General features: G+C 37.2%; 1 protein-coding gene across 1 annotated transcript in view; it reads left to right on the forward strand.

Moving 5' to 3' along the window:
- Positions 1-15,950, forward strand: part of AUH (AU RNA binding methylglutaconyl-CoA hydratase) — a 193,890-nt gene that overhangs the window by 64,651 nt on the left and 113,289 nt on the right. Inside the window, exon 4 of the mRNA XM_075067192.1 lies at positions 1,822-1,908. Coding sequence (XP_074923293.1) covers positions 1,822-1,908 — 87 coding nt within the window. The remainder of the gene's footprint in view (positions 1-1,821; positions 1,909-15,950) is intronic.

Here is a 15,950-nt window from a genome sequence, read left to right on the forward strand (position 1 = left end):
CGGCAGGGGTATATATTACCCGCCATGGCAGCGCCACTCTAGGGGGTGACCTGCCGGCCCGCTGGAGTTGCTAGGGTAAAAGTCTTCTGAAGAACGTGCACGTGCGGCGCGTACACTACTGGAATGGATATGAGCAACAGATCTCGAAGAACAACAGTTACAAAGGTGAGTAACCGTGTTTTATTTATTTGTATTATGTAGAGCCAGTAGTCAGGATCGATGCCCCATTCTGTTTGGCACTGAACATGCAGATAATGAAAAGAGTTCCTGCCCCAAAAGGTTACAGCACAAGTATGAGTAGACACAACAAATAGAGTGAACAGATGGAGGTCAAAGGAACAGTGAGACAATTATGATTAGTATTATATGCCTTAGTTGCATTACTGCAGCTGTTGAGTGTTGTATGCCTCATGGCATAGGTGGACTTTAAGAATAGGTTTAGAGAAGAGTAATGTAATGGCTTTTTTGTTTTTTGTGCAGAGAGACACCTACACTCTTCCCCCACTGCATAACAGGCAGCATGGGAGAAAATGTGAAGTACCTTGAGGGGAAATTTGATTGTTGGGTGGCAAAGGTTGGCATCTTTAAGAACATACAGTGGAATTGGGAGATGAAGATTAAGAGCTAATTTTTGGCCACGTTGAATTTGATGATGGCTGCATATTCACAAGGACACACCAGATAAGTTGAGATTTTAGTTTGCACGGGAAGAGACAAGGTCAGAGAGAGAAGAGGTAAACCTGAGATTTGTTAGTAGAAAAATGATAGCTGAAGCTGTGCTTTTGTATGAAAGAGCCCAGAGAGAGAGTGAGTATAGGAGGAGAAGAGGAGGAGACCAAGAATAGAGCCCAGTAAGAACATCTGTTCAATCTTGTTCCGATCCTGTAAAGTACTCAAGCATGTGTTTTAAGAGCTTTGCTGGATCAGAGTCTGATGCTTTTACCTGAAAGGGCAGGAGTGAGGTGCTGATTGTGGGGAATAATTTTATTTTTGAGATGCAAATCTGTTCAGTTTGTATCATCAGTTGTACATAAAGGTTAAAAACAAGATATACGTGTGCCAAAATACTAATTTGATAGTAACATTTTTACAAATCAGAGAAAAATATTTTACTCATCCTAGTGGGAATGACATACATGTTATCTGGAGAATACATGCACATGGGTTGACTGCTTGTGTCCCATTTACATGATATTCTACTGTTGCAGGGGGACGGACTCTATTTAATAGGTTTTTTTCCATATCTAGATACTGTGATTGAGTCTATATCTCTTTTTTCCATAAGTGAAAAAAGGGCAATTTTTCATAAAGCAAGCTTCAAAGGACATTTTAATTTTATAACACACATTATACTGACCACAATATTGTATAAGTAAGCTGCTAGAAGTGTTTTAGTATATACTTGAAGAAAGAAACAAAGAATTTCTATTCATGTGCTTAGTAACATGAAAAAATACAGAGTCTTGGCTTTGGGACACAGTTGAGAAAAGTGAACACAAGCACGACAGTTGGATTAATATATTGCAGCTGTGTTGTCTATCAAGATTTGTCATTAAGCCCTTAAGTTGCGGGAGAAGTCTCAGTTGGAGCAAAATTGATCAAAGTGGATAGTCTGAATTTCACTGTTTTTTCACTGTACACATTCAGTTCTTCTCGTAGTTCAAGAAAAATATAGACTGAGAATAACTGATTAATTTGAACTAGCAGTATTTCAAAGTGCACTTGAATCTTATTGGCACAAGATAATAATATTCTAGCTTTGAATACTATTTACCATATTGCAGTTAGTTTACTAATATATGTATACAATGTCACTTACAGGTGCTGACCTTCAGGAAAGAGCCAAAATGCACTCCAGTGAAGTTAGTTCTTTTGTTTCAAAAGCAAGAGCAACTATTAATGAAATGGGTAAGTAAAATAAGCTCACTGTTGAATAGTTGCAGAGCTCAAACTTCTTTAATCTCTAAAGGTCAGATCAAAGAAGTGACATAGACATGTATGATTCATTCTTGCTATGCGATGGGATATCCAAAACTGCTTTTGTCGATGAGATAATTATGAGTCACTGGCACATTGTGTTTTAAAATATGCACAATAGTATTTGACTTCTTATAGAATAAATTAAGGTGCTGTTTCACAGACTGATTAACAATATAGCCAAGTGCTTTGGAATCATATTTTCATGGAGGAAGAATTGTAGTTCTGTGTCCCCTCGGTGGCGTGAGGTTTATTTTTATTGTCCCCTTCTTCCATTGGATATACATTTAATAACAACATTTGATAAATTGTATAAATGTTTTAAACATGTAATGTTGATGGAAAACGTGGTTTTATGACATTGCAAAATATTGTTAAATCTGTATCTACTTTATTATAGTGGTGCCTTTTGGTAATGATAGTTTTGGTTTTAAATTCCATTTTGTGGTAAGTACTCCTTTTATGGCTTAATAATTTGCCTGTGCATTTTGGAATATGAAATCTCCATCCAAAAGTGACATTTCTGTAGATTGTAATCTGATTGATTGTGACAGGATATTATTAATGTATTTTTATTAAAAGGAAGGTCAATCTAACATAGTATCTCTGGAGCAATCCCTTTTATAATTTTAAGCTACAAAAATTACTAATATGAGGTTAAAGAATCCAATCATACATAATTTTGACAGTGCCTGATGACCCAAGCAACATTATTGAAAGTATTACTCTTTTAAAAACTAAATATGTAATCTTCCAGGGTTGCTGTGTGGGATTTACGTTCTTTTTAAAGAAAATAAATGTTGGATGATAAACATCTTAAATTATAGGACTGTGAGTGTTGTTTATTTTAAATATTAAGAAGTTTGGGAAGGTGTTATCTAGCCCAAAAGTCAGAGAGCCTTTGAAGACAATGGAGTTGTTCCCAATTTACGTGGGTAAGAATGAGAGCAAAAAGTAGACCCTGTGAGCAAAAGTATGCCATGATGTAACACTCTGCTTAACCTGGCTGAAATCAATGGGCTCCCATAAAGTGTAAACTGGACCAAAGTTTGATCTGTAAGATTTTAGGTTTTATCCTGGGGAGCTAGGGTTAGATCTTCATTCCACCTTTAAAAAGATGAATTATTAATACTTCAAAATTGCTCTAGAGGAGCCAATTGCTTTTTAAAGGCTAATTTTATATGTTGTACCATATTAACATTGGATCAGCTTCGTAACTTGAACTGGCATAATGCTATAAATGAAACCAATATGCTATGTCAAGTAAATAACAAACTATTTACAAAATAGTCCTTAGTATGGGAGTTCATGGTGGTGTCAGTCTGATTCCCCTTTCCTCCCTTTTAAACTAAGCTAAATTCTTGAGGCTGTTTTTAAAAAAAATACAATAAAACAATAAGAAAGGAATAAGCCATTAGTTTCTTGCAGTAACTATTACCTTAAGTGCTAGTGTTAACATTCCGGTTGGCTTGTAAAACAAATGGTAACAAGTTGTTGAAAAGATTTTCTTTGACACTCAGTTTAATGTTTAGATAGAGGTAATAGATTTAAAGGTTTTTCGCTAACTGAGGGAATGGGATCCTGTCTGTTCTTAGAAATGAAATAAATAAATATTTTTTTTCCCTTGGAGCTGGTAAAGTTTTTGGATCTTTATATTGGGATAAATGGGAAAGTTAGAGATGCTAGACTTTCTCTGTGTTTTGCCTTATATTTCAAAAGTCCGTTTGGATAAATGGATGATTATCTTTAATATAATTAGATCTTGTAGGAGATTGTGTAAGTATTGAGCATTCAAAAGTATATTTTCCATTGTTGCCAAGTGGGTGAAGACTTAAATGTTATACTGATACTGAATTATATGAGGTTTAGAAGACCGGAAATACTACTCATAATAGGAGGACCCTTTCATTCTTATATGTCTCTATTCACTTTCTCAAGAAAAGGGATGCAATTGTGAATAAATGTAATTGCATGATTTGCAGATATAAATTCCTAAATATTTTTAAAGATCCTTTGTTTTAGCTTGGAAAAGGCACTTGATATCTTAGCCAACTCACCCTTATTAAAATGATGAGAATCCTAATGCCAAAAGGATTTTTGAAGTTAATATGGTATCCTGAATAGAGGTGGATGGGAAATTTATGATGACTTGTTTTGTCAAAAAATGCAAATTTGTTGAAAAAGAAACTATTTGTGAAACAGGGTTGGGTTTGAGCATTGTCCTGAGTTGAAAAAATGTTGGAAAAAAGTTTAAAATTGTCAAAATGTTTTGTTTTGACATTTTTAAAATGGTTTTCTGTTTGAAATTACTTTTAATTTTGAAACATAAGCTAATTAAACTGAAAAAAATGGAGATTCAAACAAAATATTTGAAACTTATCAAAATGATTTTTGATTGACTTCCCAGCCCTAAAAGAGAAAAAAATTAGGGTCCACTAATATTTTTGAGATTTCAACTGTTCATCCTGATTCAAGATGGGAAAAAATTGTGAACTCTTTAAAATATCCATACGTTGGAAAACTGTTTCCCATGCATCTTTCCCCTGAAAGGTAATGGGAATAGATTGTTCCACGGTTATACCAGGAAACCATCCATACATAATGCTATTTACTTATTTTTATACTCTGTGTTTTTGACATTTTTTTCTTAATTATTTCAAGTGACATCTTAATTACATATTTTGGGCATTATTGTTTTGTAAGTTCAAAGCCAACAGTACATGCCATGATAGTATTAAAATAACTTATTCTGAAATATTTCTGCAAAATAGTTTATACTTTGTCTTCTCCATCACAAAGCTGATGAAGAATATATAAAAAAAAGTGTACATCACAAATTGGAGATCAGTGTGTTATGAGATATATGATGCCTTTACAAATGGAAGTGAGCATTAATCTTTTAACAAGTCAGGTTTTCAGTTCTTCTTTTTTTCTTCTGAAGGAGTAGTCTAGCATTACAAAAACTAATTTTAGTAGAGCAAGTGGGACAGTGTATTTGCATTGGATTCCTGGCAATGAATCGGTATACTAAAAACAAGCAAATGAAGATTTTTTTTTTCCTGCCCAGAAGCAACCATAATGTCACGAGACACTTCACGAAGGGGAAAATATCTTCCCACTATTATTTATTTGTCACTGTACAAATGCTGTAGAAACATATTTTCAATTTCCTGTTTTTGTTCCTTTACCATACAACATTAATGATGAAAACCAGTTTCAACTATGCACTACTTTCTGCTCTTCAGAAATAGAACACATTATGAAAACAGTGTTTATATTCAGATGTTTGACTTAGTAAGGAGATACTTTTAAAGAAGTGTGTCTTCAGAGCCCTTAAGAAAAATAACTTATTTAACTGTGTAGCCAAAATAGATGAAAGATAAATATATTGCTTAAGATGTTAACTATTAAAAATCAGCCTTTTGAATTGATATGTCTTAGCTTTTCGCAGTTATTGACAATTTGATTATATTTTTTGTTCTTGTACCAGTTCTTCATTTATTTTTTTTTCCAAAGATGCAGCATCATTAATTAGGAATATAACAACAGAAAAGATTTTTCTATAAATTAAAATCATACTGCACTTGTTTGCTACAGTTTTTAGATATAATTGTATGTGGGATTAATTTATGACTTCATGCTAAATTTGTGGGAAGTATTAAGATTACATTAAATATCACTTGGTATAAAAATAAGCATTCGAAAAAAGAGAAGAAATTGTACTGAGCTATTAGTCGTAGCTCTGAATGCTTAAAGTTGAGGGGGGGAAAAATCAAAGCATACTGCTATTTTTAGCACTAGTTGCTTTTGCTAAAATTATACCAGAGTTGTGTGGGTTGTTTTTATAGAGCAGGAACATAAGACTACTTGTCCATTACTATATTCTACCTTGAGACTCTGCATTACTGACGTAAGGCTGCTTTTACGGTGAAAGTTCTCCGAGGGGAAAACATTAGTAGATCTACCTATTTGTATACTGTTTCAAAAGGGTTTCTGGCTAAACTAAAGCAAAGTCTCATTGGCACATACACATGCATCACTTTTTTGATGTTTTGGAAATAAATAATACTTTGTGCCAGGTCCTCAGCTGCTGTAAACTGAAATAGCTACAGTGAAGTCAATGATGCTATGTTTGCATATGCCAGCTGTGGATCTGTCCCTTTATATCTACACAGTGCAGTTCATCCAGTGAGATTTTAGCTACAAAATAAATGGTAACTCCTTGTTGGGTGGAACATGGTAGCCATTCTGTGCTAGCAAAACACTTTGCTTAGAAGGAAGAATGAAAAATTGAAACAACAAGAATTCATTTGGGGCAGTATTATATATAATTACTCCAGCTGGAGTTTGGCCACATCCTTTATATATGTGCAAAAATCCCTAAGGATTGAGTGTCCAATCCCACTGAATTTCAGTGGGATTTGGATGTCTAACTCTCTTATATGCCTTTGAAAATCCCAGCCCAAGAGTGGTCAGCCTTAATTTTATATTCTGTCTGAAAGCAGTGTAACACTGACAGCCCCGGATCGTTATCTGGTGGGATTGAACCTGGGACTTCTGAAGCTAAATACACGAGCCTCTATTGCATGAGCTAAAAGCCATATGACTCTTGGCTAAAGTTGTAGAGCGGATTCATTAATCTCTCTCTAAGTAGTCTCAATGCAACTGCATGGGACAGAGCACCACACCCAGGAAGTGTGTGGGTTATAGCAGCACATTGCTTCCTCGTACCATGCTGGATCATTGATTCAGTACCAACTCAATCGAGAGAAATACGAAATTTTCATATTATTGTAAGTAACTGGTGGTTTTCTGTTTTTTGTTTTTGATTTACATCGTCTATCTAAATATCAAATAGGCCTTACTCTGTTTGGTTTATAAGCGCTAATTAATTTTTACCCTGAGGTGGTGTTATGGCTGTAGGCAGTGGGTAATATGCAGTTATTTTGTTTGGAGATAGCTTTCACATTCCTCAATTATTTTTAAATTTATTCTTCCCCGATAAAAAGGCCATACCTTTGGTTATTTTCATTTACTTTCCCTAGTAATTAGGATATCAATATTCAAAGCCTAAGCAAATAGTTGCTTCTAGAGAACTTCCTGAAAGGCACATTTTTATTCTCTCTTAATTTCCATCTGTCATCCCTGTTTCTTTAAGGATTTCCCAAGTGTCACCTCCAAACTTAAGTCCTTGCTTAGACTCTGGAAAAAATCACTCATCCTCTGAAGTAGTCTTTTCCTAATCTTCTACATCCTTCATGTATAGAAAGAGATACTATGCCAAATTAATGCCATAAATTCTTATTTGTACTGGGCAGCAGAACTTGGTCCCTTAGCCCCCAAGAATGCACAGCCATGTAAATTGCCCTGACACCCAGTTTACCAGCCATTGATCACCACTTCTCAATTTATGAAACTGGCTGGCACAGCCTCAAAAGTGGGCAGAGCCAGCGTGGGTAGGGTAGGTTCAGCCTGGCCAGGTCATGTCATAATTTAGTGTTTCAGCTGGTGAGGTTCTTTTGGGGCCCTGATTTGAAGGTTAAAAGACCAGCTTCCATGGTGATGGAACCTCCAGGAGAGGGTAGTGGCAGAATTGGTGGTGTTTTGTGGATTATTGTTTGTAAATACCTTTGACGATATCTTTGAGTGCCTATAGTGTGCTTGATACTAAGGAAACAAAAATAAATGGTCTCTGTTTCAAGGAACGTACTGTCTTAATTTACACTAGTTTCAGACACATAAAATGTCAATAACATTCAGTCTTGGAACAGTGAAGATAATCCTTGTGGGATTATTGCTGAAAGACTCCATAAAAGTGTTGTTTTTTTCTTTTGTTTTTGAAAGGAGTGATTTGAATGAAAAGAACATCACCTGCTGCAACATGGAAAGGAAGAGTTCCAAACATAAGAAACCACAAAAACAGGAGTGGGAGACGAAGGCAGTAATGGGTTAATCAAAATGGGTTTGATAGCGTAGGCAGTAGGAGGAGAACTAAGAAGTAATACGCACAGAGATTGGGTGTTGGTAAAGTGCCTTGCAGGAGAAGGCAAGAGGAAGCCAGTGAAAGAATGTGAAGAAGGGAGTTACATGGTCAGAGCAGTACTAGAATAGACGAATGCCGATTAAATTATGCTTTTTGAGACTCTAACTACACTCATTCTGCCTGAAACATAACCATTCTACTCTACATCCTTCATCTGGGCTGTAGTACATCTACTGATGCTATTTTTATAATTCATAGTGTAACTGTGGAGGCAGTGACCCAGACCTGAGGGCTTGCTTTCCTTTGCCCAGCAATGATCTATCTGGATGATTAAAAGCTGTTAAGATTCAGAGATCTGTTCCAATCAGCTGGAAGATTGTAGGTTTTTAGAACAAAGGTATTTGTTTGGAAAGTGGGTGAGGTATGAGAAATGATCCATAGATTTTAATCAAGGATATAGAATATCTGTCAAAGAGGGATGTAAAATTGATTCCAGGTCAAGACCTTGAAGTGAATTTTAATGTACAATTAAACCCATCAAAGTGAATTCTGTAATAGTCATGCTATAAATCTGTTGTCTGTTGCCCCCCGCCTCTTCCTTCCCTCCCCCTAGTCTCTCTCACTGGGAAATAACACAATTTTGGTATAATGGCCAATGCTAAGAAAATAAATAAAATAATCAACACTATAATACATTATCCTATCATAATGTTGTTTATCTAGTTTGAGGCTCTGTGAAGAACATGGGAATAATATGCATTAATTTCTATGAATGTTAAATATGTATCTGTGGGTTTGGTGTTTATATTGTGCTGGCTAAAAATATGTCTAATGACTAAACTCTGCAGGGGGGCATTGCTTTTATCAGCTGATCACAGTTCCAGAGAGGTGGAACATGGCTGGTAAACAGGGGGTGCTGTAGCCTGGGGTGATCCAGTCTAAAGTAGAGTGAATTGCAGGATTCCACTCTTTCTGTGGGCACTCTTTCAAGTGCACGTGTAGGCCTATTACGTAAGAGTACCCACAGAAAGAATGAAGAAGATCATAGATACTGCTCACCCCTGAACCATAACCGGCTCGTATCTGACACTACCCTGGGTCACCTTCTCTGTCATTATTGCTCAATGTTAAGGGGGGAGGATTTTGCCCAGTATGTTTCCAGCTGTAGATAGTTCAGTGCCTGTTCAGCAGAAGTATAGAGCAAGGCTAATGTAGTCAGACTTGCTAGTAGGCTGAAACACATTGCTGAGGTCTTGGTTGTTTTCCAGCAGTAGCTTTGATTTACTGCTTCTTTTAATGTTGAATTAATTTAAATTACTCTTTATATAAGAAATAACTAAGTATTGTCAGTTAACTAAGTAGGCAGTGCTGTCCCTGCAGAGCTGAAATTATGTGCTTTGTCAAATTTCATTGGATTGTTTTTAATTAAAAAATGGAGTTATAAAGTTTGCTAATGCCAATGAATGCAGCATTAAACTTCTCCATCCAAGATGTTTATTACCCATTTACATAACAACATTGCTTACAGGATTTTTGTTATCCTTTTTTCCCTTTCCTAATAAGACTCTAAAATTTGTTGTAAGGATGGGTAAGGAAATGTTAGTAGATTCTAATATCCCAAATCTTCCAGATCCAGAATTGAAGAATCTAAGGCCTAGTCTGCATTAAAGTTAGGTTGACCTAACATGGTTTTATATAACTTTGCATGGGTCCACATCTTAATTTGCCTTTCACTGACATAAGTTCCCTGTTTCATTGATGTAATAACACGACCTCCTGAGATGACACAGAGCTAAAGCTGACCTACTTCTGTTGACATAGTGCAAGTGTAGACACGGCATTACCTAACTGTTCTCCAAGAGTTGTCCCACAATGCTCCTGTCCCTGCAAAAGTGGTCACTCAGGTCACAATTTTGATCTCTGTTGCCCAGGCATCACCGATACCTTAAGTCTGCCTACGCCTTAAATCCTCCAGCTTGGTTTTGGAATGCCTTTTCCTGATTGTCCACCATTGTGAGCGTCCAGTCATGCCAGATCCATGCAGAGCTAGTAGATGTGCTCTTGCCTGGAGCAGGAAAGAAATCACAGATCTCCTTTGCCTGTGGGGAAGAGTGGCTGTGCAAGGCCAGCTAAGGTGCACGCAAAGAAATATAGACACCTACTTGCAGATTGCACAGGTGATGCTAAATCTGGGGCACGACAGGGATGAGGAGCAATTCTTGGTGAAAGCCAAGGAACTTTAGCAGGCTCATCAGAAGGCAAGGGAGAGTAGCAACAAATCTGGAACTGTCCCCTGCAGACCTGCTGCTTCTGCTGCCTTATTTGGCAGGGACCACACCAGCACTGTGACTGTGGACACTTGGTGAGAGCTGGATGCTGAAACAGCTGCAGTGTCTGGGGCGGGTGGAGACAGAGGGGCATGCAAACCATGCAGTGAACAAAGAGGTATTCAAAACTCAGTTGGAGTCAAGCCAGTCCTGCCAGGCAAGCACAGATGAAGAGGGGAAGGGAGCTGAGGTAAGTGTGTGGATACATTATTCCTTATAATAATTTCCCCCTCTTTTTGTTGCCTGATACCTCTTGTCTCTCCCTCCCTCCCTTCTTCCCTATTTAAAATGGCGACCATTCCATCCATGTGTTTAGAGAACAAAAGTGTCAACTTTTGATTTCTGATTGTAAAACCACCCTGAGGAATATGATTAAAGTTAATGCTTTGGAGTGCTTATGCAGTTGGCACTTCAATCAACTAATATATGTGAGAAAATAAATTAAAAAAAAATTAGTGTGGCCAGCCTAATTACACAGTCCTCATCAGATCATTGCCCTGTGATCTGGTAGAGGTTAGAAGAAAAAAGTAAAAGAAGAGTTTGCTTTTCCTTTCTTTGGCTTGTTGGACTGGGTGGGGCGAAAGGGAAGGAGTCCACAGTTCTACCTTAAGCAGAGTACTTAGTTTATCTGAACAGGGACATCCCTTTTATCCTCTTGAACAATCTCAGTGAAATTTTCATGGAAGTACTATACAGTTGTTTCCCCGAACATTTCTAGGGATGGCTGCTTTATGTCTTCCCCCATGATAGGAGACATTCCTATACCCCTGCTATGATTTCCACAGGCACCACTACAGTAAATTGGCAGCAGCATATAGGCCTGGGCAGCATGAGGATGTGAGTAACAGCTGTGTTCTGTGGGCCTTCGTAACCCGCATGAGTGAGAGATCAACCAAATCACACTTCCTGTGAAAATATTGGCAATATTTACTGCACCTTCCCTATACTCATACCCAGAGGCACACAGCTTCTAAGCCTCTCGTGCAACAGTTCTCACCTCTGTCTTGTCCCAGCTAGTCCATGCTCACCATGGCTTGAGCTGCAAAGCGGTTGTGTAATGAGGTCTCCAAAACTGAAGTTACAATTAGTATTTCTTATTAAAGATATTATGGGAATAATGTAAGGGATTTTTGGGACTTATCTTTCCATTATGATTGTAAATCTAATGATGTTTTGTAGGAGTGGGGGGAGAACAGTTGCTGGAGGAGAGGGAAAAAGGACAGAGAGGTGCATGGGAAGCGCACCAGGATATTATGGCTCAGGAAACCAACACAGATGTTGAAGAATATATTTGAACTGAATGCCCGAAGACCTCATGCACAGGATACTTTCCAAACCATGGGAAAACTCATGGTTCCTGCCTCTTATAAACCACTTCCCCCTCCCCCCTTCACCTCACAAATATTATATAATACACAACATGCAGCAAAAACAATAGGAATGTTTGCCTTTCTGAGATCCAACTTAATCTTTAAAGATCACCAATGATATTTTAATCTACCAAAAGCATATTCAACAGTCATCTTGCACCTGCTCAGCTGGTAGTTGAATCTTTCCTTAGTTCCGTTGAGGTGGCAAGTGTACAGTTTCATGAGCAGAGGGGAAAGGCGTAAGCTGGGTCCCTCAGAATCAGTTGACATTTCAACATCATCAATGAGAATGTGCCAGCCAGGGAAGAATGTTCCTGCTTGCATCTTTTAGAAAAAGTCCCATGTTCTTAAAGAAGCAAGCAGCATGCACCTTTCCTGACATGGAGTGCTGGAACAATTTGTAAATGGGGATGCTGAGAACCATGGAACCAAACTGTAAACCTTCCATATCCTGGAAATCACTTCAAGCTAGGGGATTCTGCCGCAAACCCAGCACCTATAGTTCCAGCATCTGTGTCCCTGACCAGACGAGTGAAACATGTCTGGTGATCCACTAGCACTTGCATAACCATGGAAAAGTACCCCTTTTGTCTTATGTATTCACTAGCAAGACTGGATGGTGCTGGAATAGGGTTAAGTATTCCTGCTATTGCCTTACCACAGTTCAAGAACCCCACTATCATGTGACCTAGATGTGGGCTGTCATGTAAGGTAGCCTGAACAGGAGTCAGGGATCGGGGTTAGAACAAAAATTGATAGCTAGGAATCGGAGCCCAGGGTTGGTAAATATGGGTATACATCGGGTTCTTGTTGCAGTCTCTTTACACATGTCAGCCAGGCTAAATGAGTACAAAAAGATGTAAGGAAATCAGGGAATATGTTCAATATTTGTAGCTAGAGGGTCCTTTTTAAACATCCATCTTAATTCCATCAATTCCTTGATTTTCTATTTTGATTAATTCATTCTCATACATGGCCTATATGAAAGTTTCTACATTGGTATATGTAACATTAAAAAGCTGCTAATAAAATCTGTATTCTTCCATCGATGATGGAAATTTGTAGACGAGAAGGAAAAACGCTGTATCGTGAGAACATCTTCTTTCACTGGTAGCTTCTGATGCATAGAGGAGAAACCTAACTGGGTAATAGTCTGTCAGCTAGAAACAATGTACAGTATCTACCTTCTTCATCAAACAGCAAGGCTTCTCTCTTTATCATTTACAGAGAAAATAAAAATTGTGCACGTGCATACTCTTACTCATTACAGCTTATTTGCCTGGGCATGCTTTTGGATGCACAGAGTTCTCTTTGTGTATTTGGCAAGAACTTATTTTTTAATTTAAGATATTAACATCTTGCAGGAATAGCCTTTCTTTTGCTTTTTAAATTAGTGAGACTTCTGACAGAGCCCTCTTTGAAAAGGTTATTTCAGTACTTGAGGGAACTTTTTGATTCTGAGCTAGAACATACACTAAACTAGATTAAATTATAAACTCAAGGTGTGTTAGCCCAAGATATGCATATTATAGAGTTAAGAGGAAGAGCCCTCAAATTATCATCGTAAATATCTACTTTTTGAGATATATTTGAATGATCTTTTCTTCTGTTATCTAGTGAAGCAAGAAGTTGAAACAGCCATCTTTGTTAGCACATGGCAAGTTATGAGTACAAATCGAAGTGCAGATTTTTGTCTACTGTACAGTATCCAGATGATCTGATTAACTTAGATTCTGTTTTGATATAGTTACCAGTAACTGAAGTTTCTTCAGTAATCCATGGAGACTCACCCTTTGAGTTGTGTACCATCTTGTTCTGGCTTGGTGCTGCATATCTTGATCCTCTTGCCCTGCTGCATCTTTTGTAATCTGAGTTGCTCTGCAATAGAAATGTTTACTGTTCTTGACTTTTGATTTATCTGTATCAGAGTCTATATGAATGCTAGTCTATGGACATAAATTTCAGAGGTTTCAATGCAGAAAAATGAAGATTGACAAGATACTAGTGATTCCAAGTACAATAATGGGTAGTAAAAAGGACTTATTTGGGTGTGTATATATATATCTTCTCCTTACATTTTAAAAAATAAGTGGGATCTCTGTGCTATTAGGCTTCTTTATTGACTAAGGATGTGTCTATATTGAAATTAAAAACCCACTGCTGGCCTGTGTCATATGACAGGGTCCTAGTGCCCGAGCTCCAGCCTGAATCTGGAATGAAACAGCCCCGCAAGCCTCAGTCAAATGGCATGGGTCATCTGCATTTTTTAATTGCAATGTAGATATATCCAAAGGATGCTAACTGTTTCTAAAAGTGTCAAGTCCATGCAGCATGATGTTAAAACTCTCAAGATATGTGTCTCTTTTTAATGGAAAAGATATGAAGATTTGTGCTGTTTTTAAAAGGGGGAATAATTCTGCTCTAGAAGAGCAGTGAAATACTGGGACTCTTGCATTGTACCTGAGTAATGGATAATCTCAAATCTATTGGATGATAAATGAGATCCACTTCGATTTAGGCTTAAACAGTTTTTTAGCCTTTATTTTTGTTCATTTTAAGACAGTACTCTTAACACTGATGAATTACATGAACATGCAGAAACAGATAATACAAGAAAGATAATTGAGCAAGTTACCTCTCCTGAGGACAGAGCGATTCCATTCTCCTACTGTCAATCACCTATCTTTTATCCCTTGTTCTGTAACTTTGCATAGACTGTTTACTCAGTTATCTCATCTATGTACCTATCTATTCTAAACCTCTAATTAAAACACTCATGCATAAATCCTAGTAACCTAGATTAATACATTTTTTTTGCTTATCCTGCTTAAAGTTACTTTTATCTGTCTACTTATACCGTCTATTCTTTGTTGCTAACCTCATTGGCTTCATCCAGGTCTTATCTTATTGGTCTGGTTTTGTGGCCTTGTTTTTTTGCTGGTTAGCTTGTCTTGGGGGGAACCTGAAGTTAACAATTGCTTCAGGACACTTTTGCTGTTTACATAGGACAAGGTTTTACAGCTAAATGGTTTACACAACCCTGAAGCAGTTTCAGCTAAACTCTGAAATGCTACATCAGCAGAGACACATACAAAAGCAAAACTTCTTTTATACTTTTTTAGAATACTATATATATATATATATTTCTCAAACATTATTTAGTATGTTTATTTGACTAACATAATTTTTACACAGTTTTCTAACAGGTCTTTCTGACCTGGTGGCAGTGCAGTGACAATTAGCAATTATGAAAGGACTTCCATGGATATAACCTTTTCCTGGTGGCAATGACTGCAGCTCAGAATCTGAGTAAGGTTGACTCTTTAGTGACTGAGTTTTATACCAGATTTTACAAGGTGAAGGCAGTACTGCAAACTCAGCTGACATTCCTCTCTAAGTTGGGGTTGGTGTGCTGCCTTAAATTGTCTTGCCAATATTCTTCCCATCCCTGCAATACCCATTCTAAGCTCCTTTCCATAGTCTTGGTGTCAAATATTGTTAGAGTTCTATTTGGAATGGACTAAGCCCTTAATATAAAGCTTTTTTTTCTTCTTTTCAAATTTTTGTTTCTTTCAGCATCAGTTTTCTGAACAATGCGGACTGTGTTAAATGGATATCTGGTTGCACTTTGCATTGTTATGGCCTGGCTAACCTGAAAATAGGTTTGCTGGATTTGTGGCAAGACTGCTACTATAGGTCTACTTCCGAGATGTTTGCATCGCAGACTTCTGCAGAGTAGCTATATTGTCTTCTCTCTATAGTATTTTAAGAGCATTCTTACTTGGATTGAGCCTCCAGAAGGGAATCTTTTTCAGACTTTTGTTCCAGACCTAGTTTTCAAGTTAAAGGAAGAAGAAACTAACTCTCCCATTCTGAAAAGAAGTTCTTGTTTATATCAGGATGTCCTTTATTTTTAATTGGCCAGTGAGTGAATTCTCATGCAAGCTAATTCCATAGACTTGAATACTGTGTTTGCTTTTGGACTGATAAAAGATAGATTTCTCCTCTTTATGTTTATGCTGGGTATGACAACAGGAAAATCACAAACTCACTCCCTGTTCACACTGTTGGCATTAGCCTTCTTATTGTACTAGTTGCAGCTCTATTCTGATTTTTCTTTTGAGATATCCCTTGACCTTCTTACTCTCCAGGAATGAGAATCCCGCATATTTTTTTTTTTGTGAAGTTATATGCATTTTAGTGTTGTTAAGCCCTTATTAGGTTTGCACATTTACCTTTCATTTTTTGATAACCATAGTTTATACAACATCTAATTCTTTATTGTGCATTGGT

This window comes from Chelonoidis abingdonii, chromosome 6 (assembly GCF_003597395.2).
Source record: "Chelonoidis abingdonii isolate Lonesome George chromosome 6, CheloAbing_2.0, whole genome shotgun sequence".
NCBI classification, from domain to species: Eukaryota; Metazoa; Chordata; order Testudines; family Testudinidae; genus Chelonoidis; species Chelonoidis abingdonii.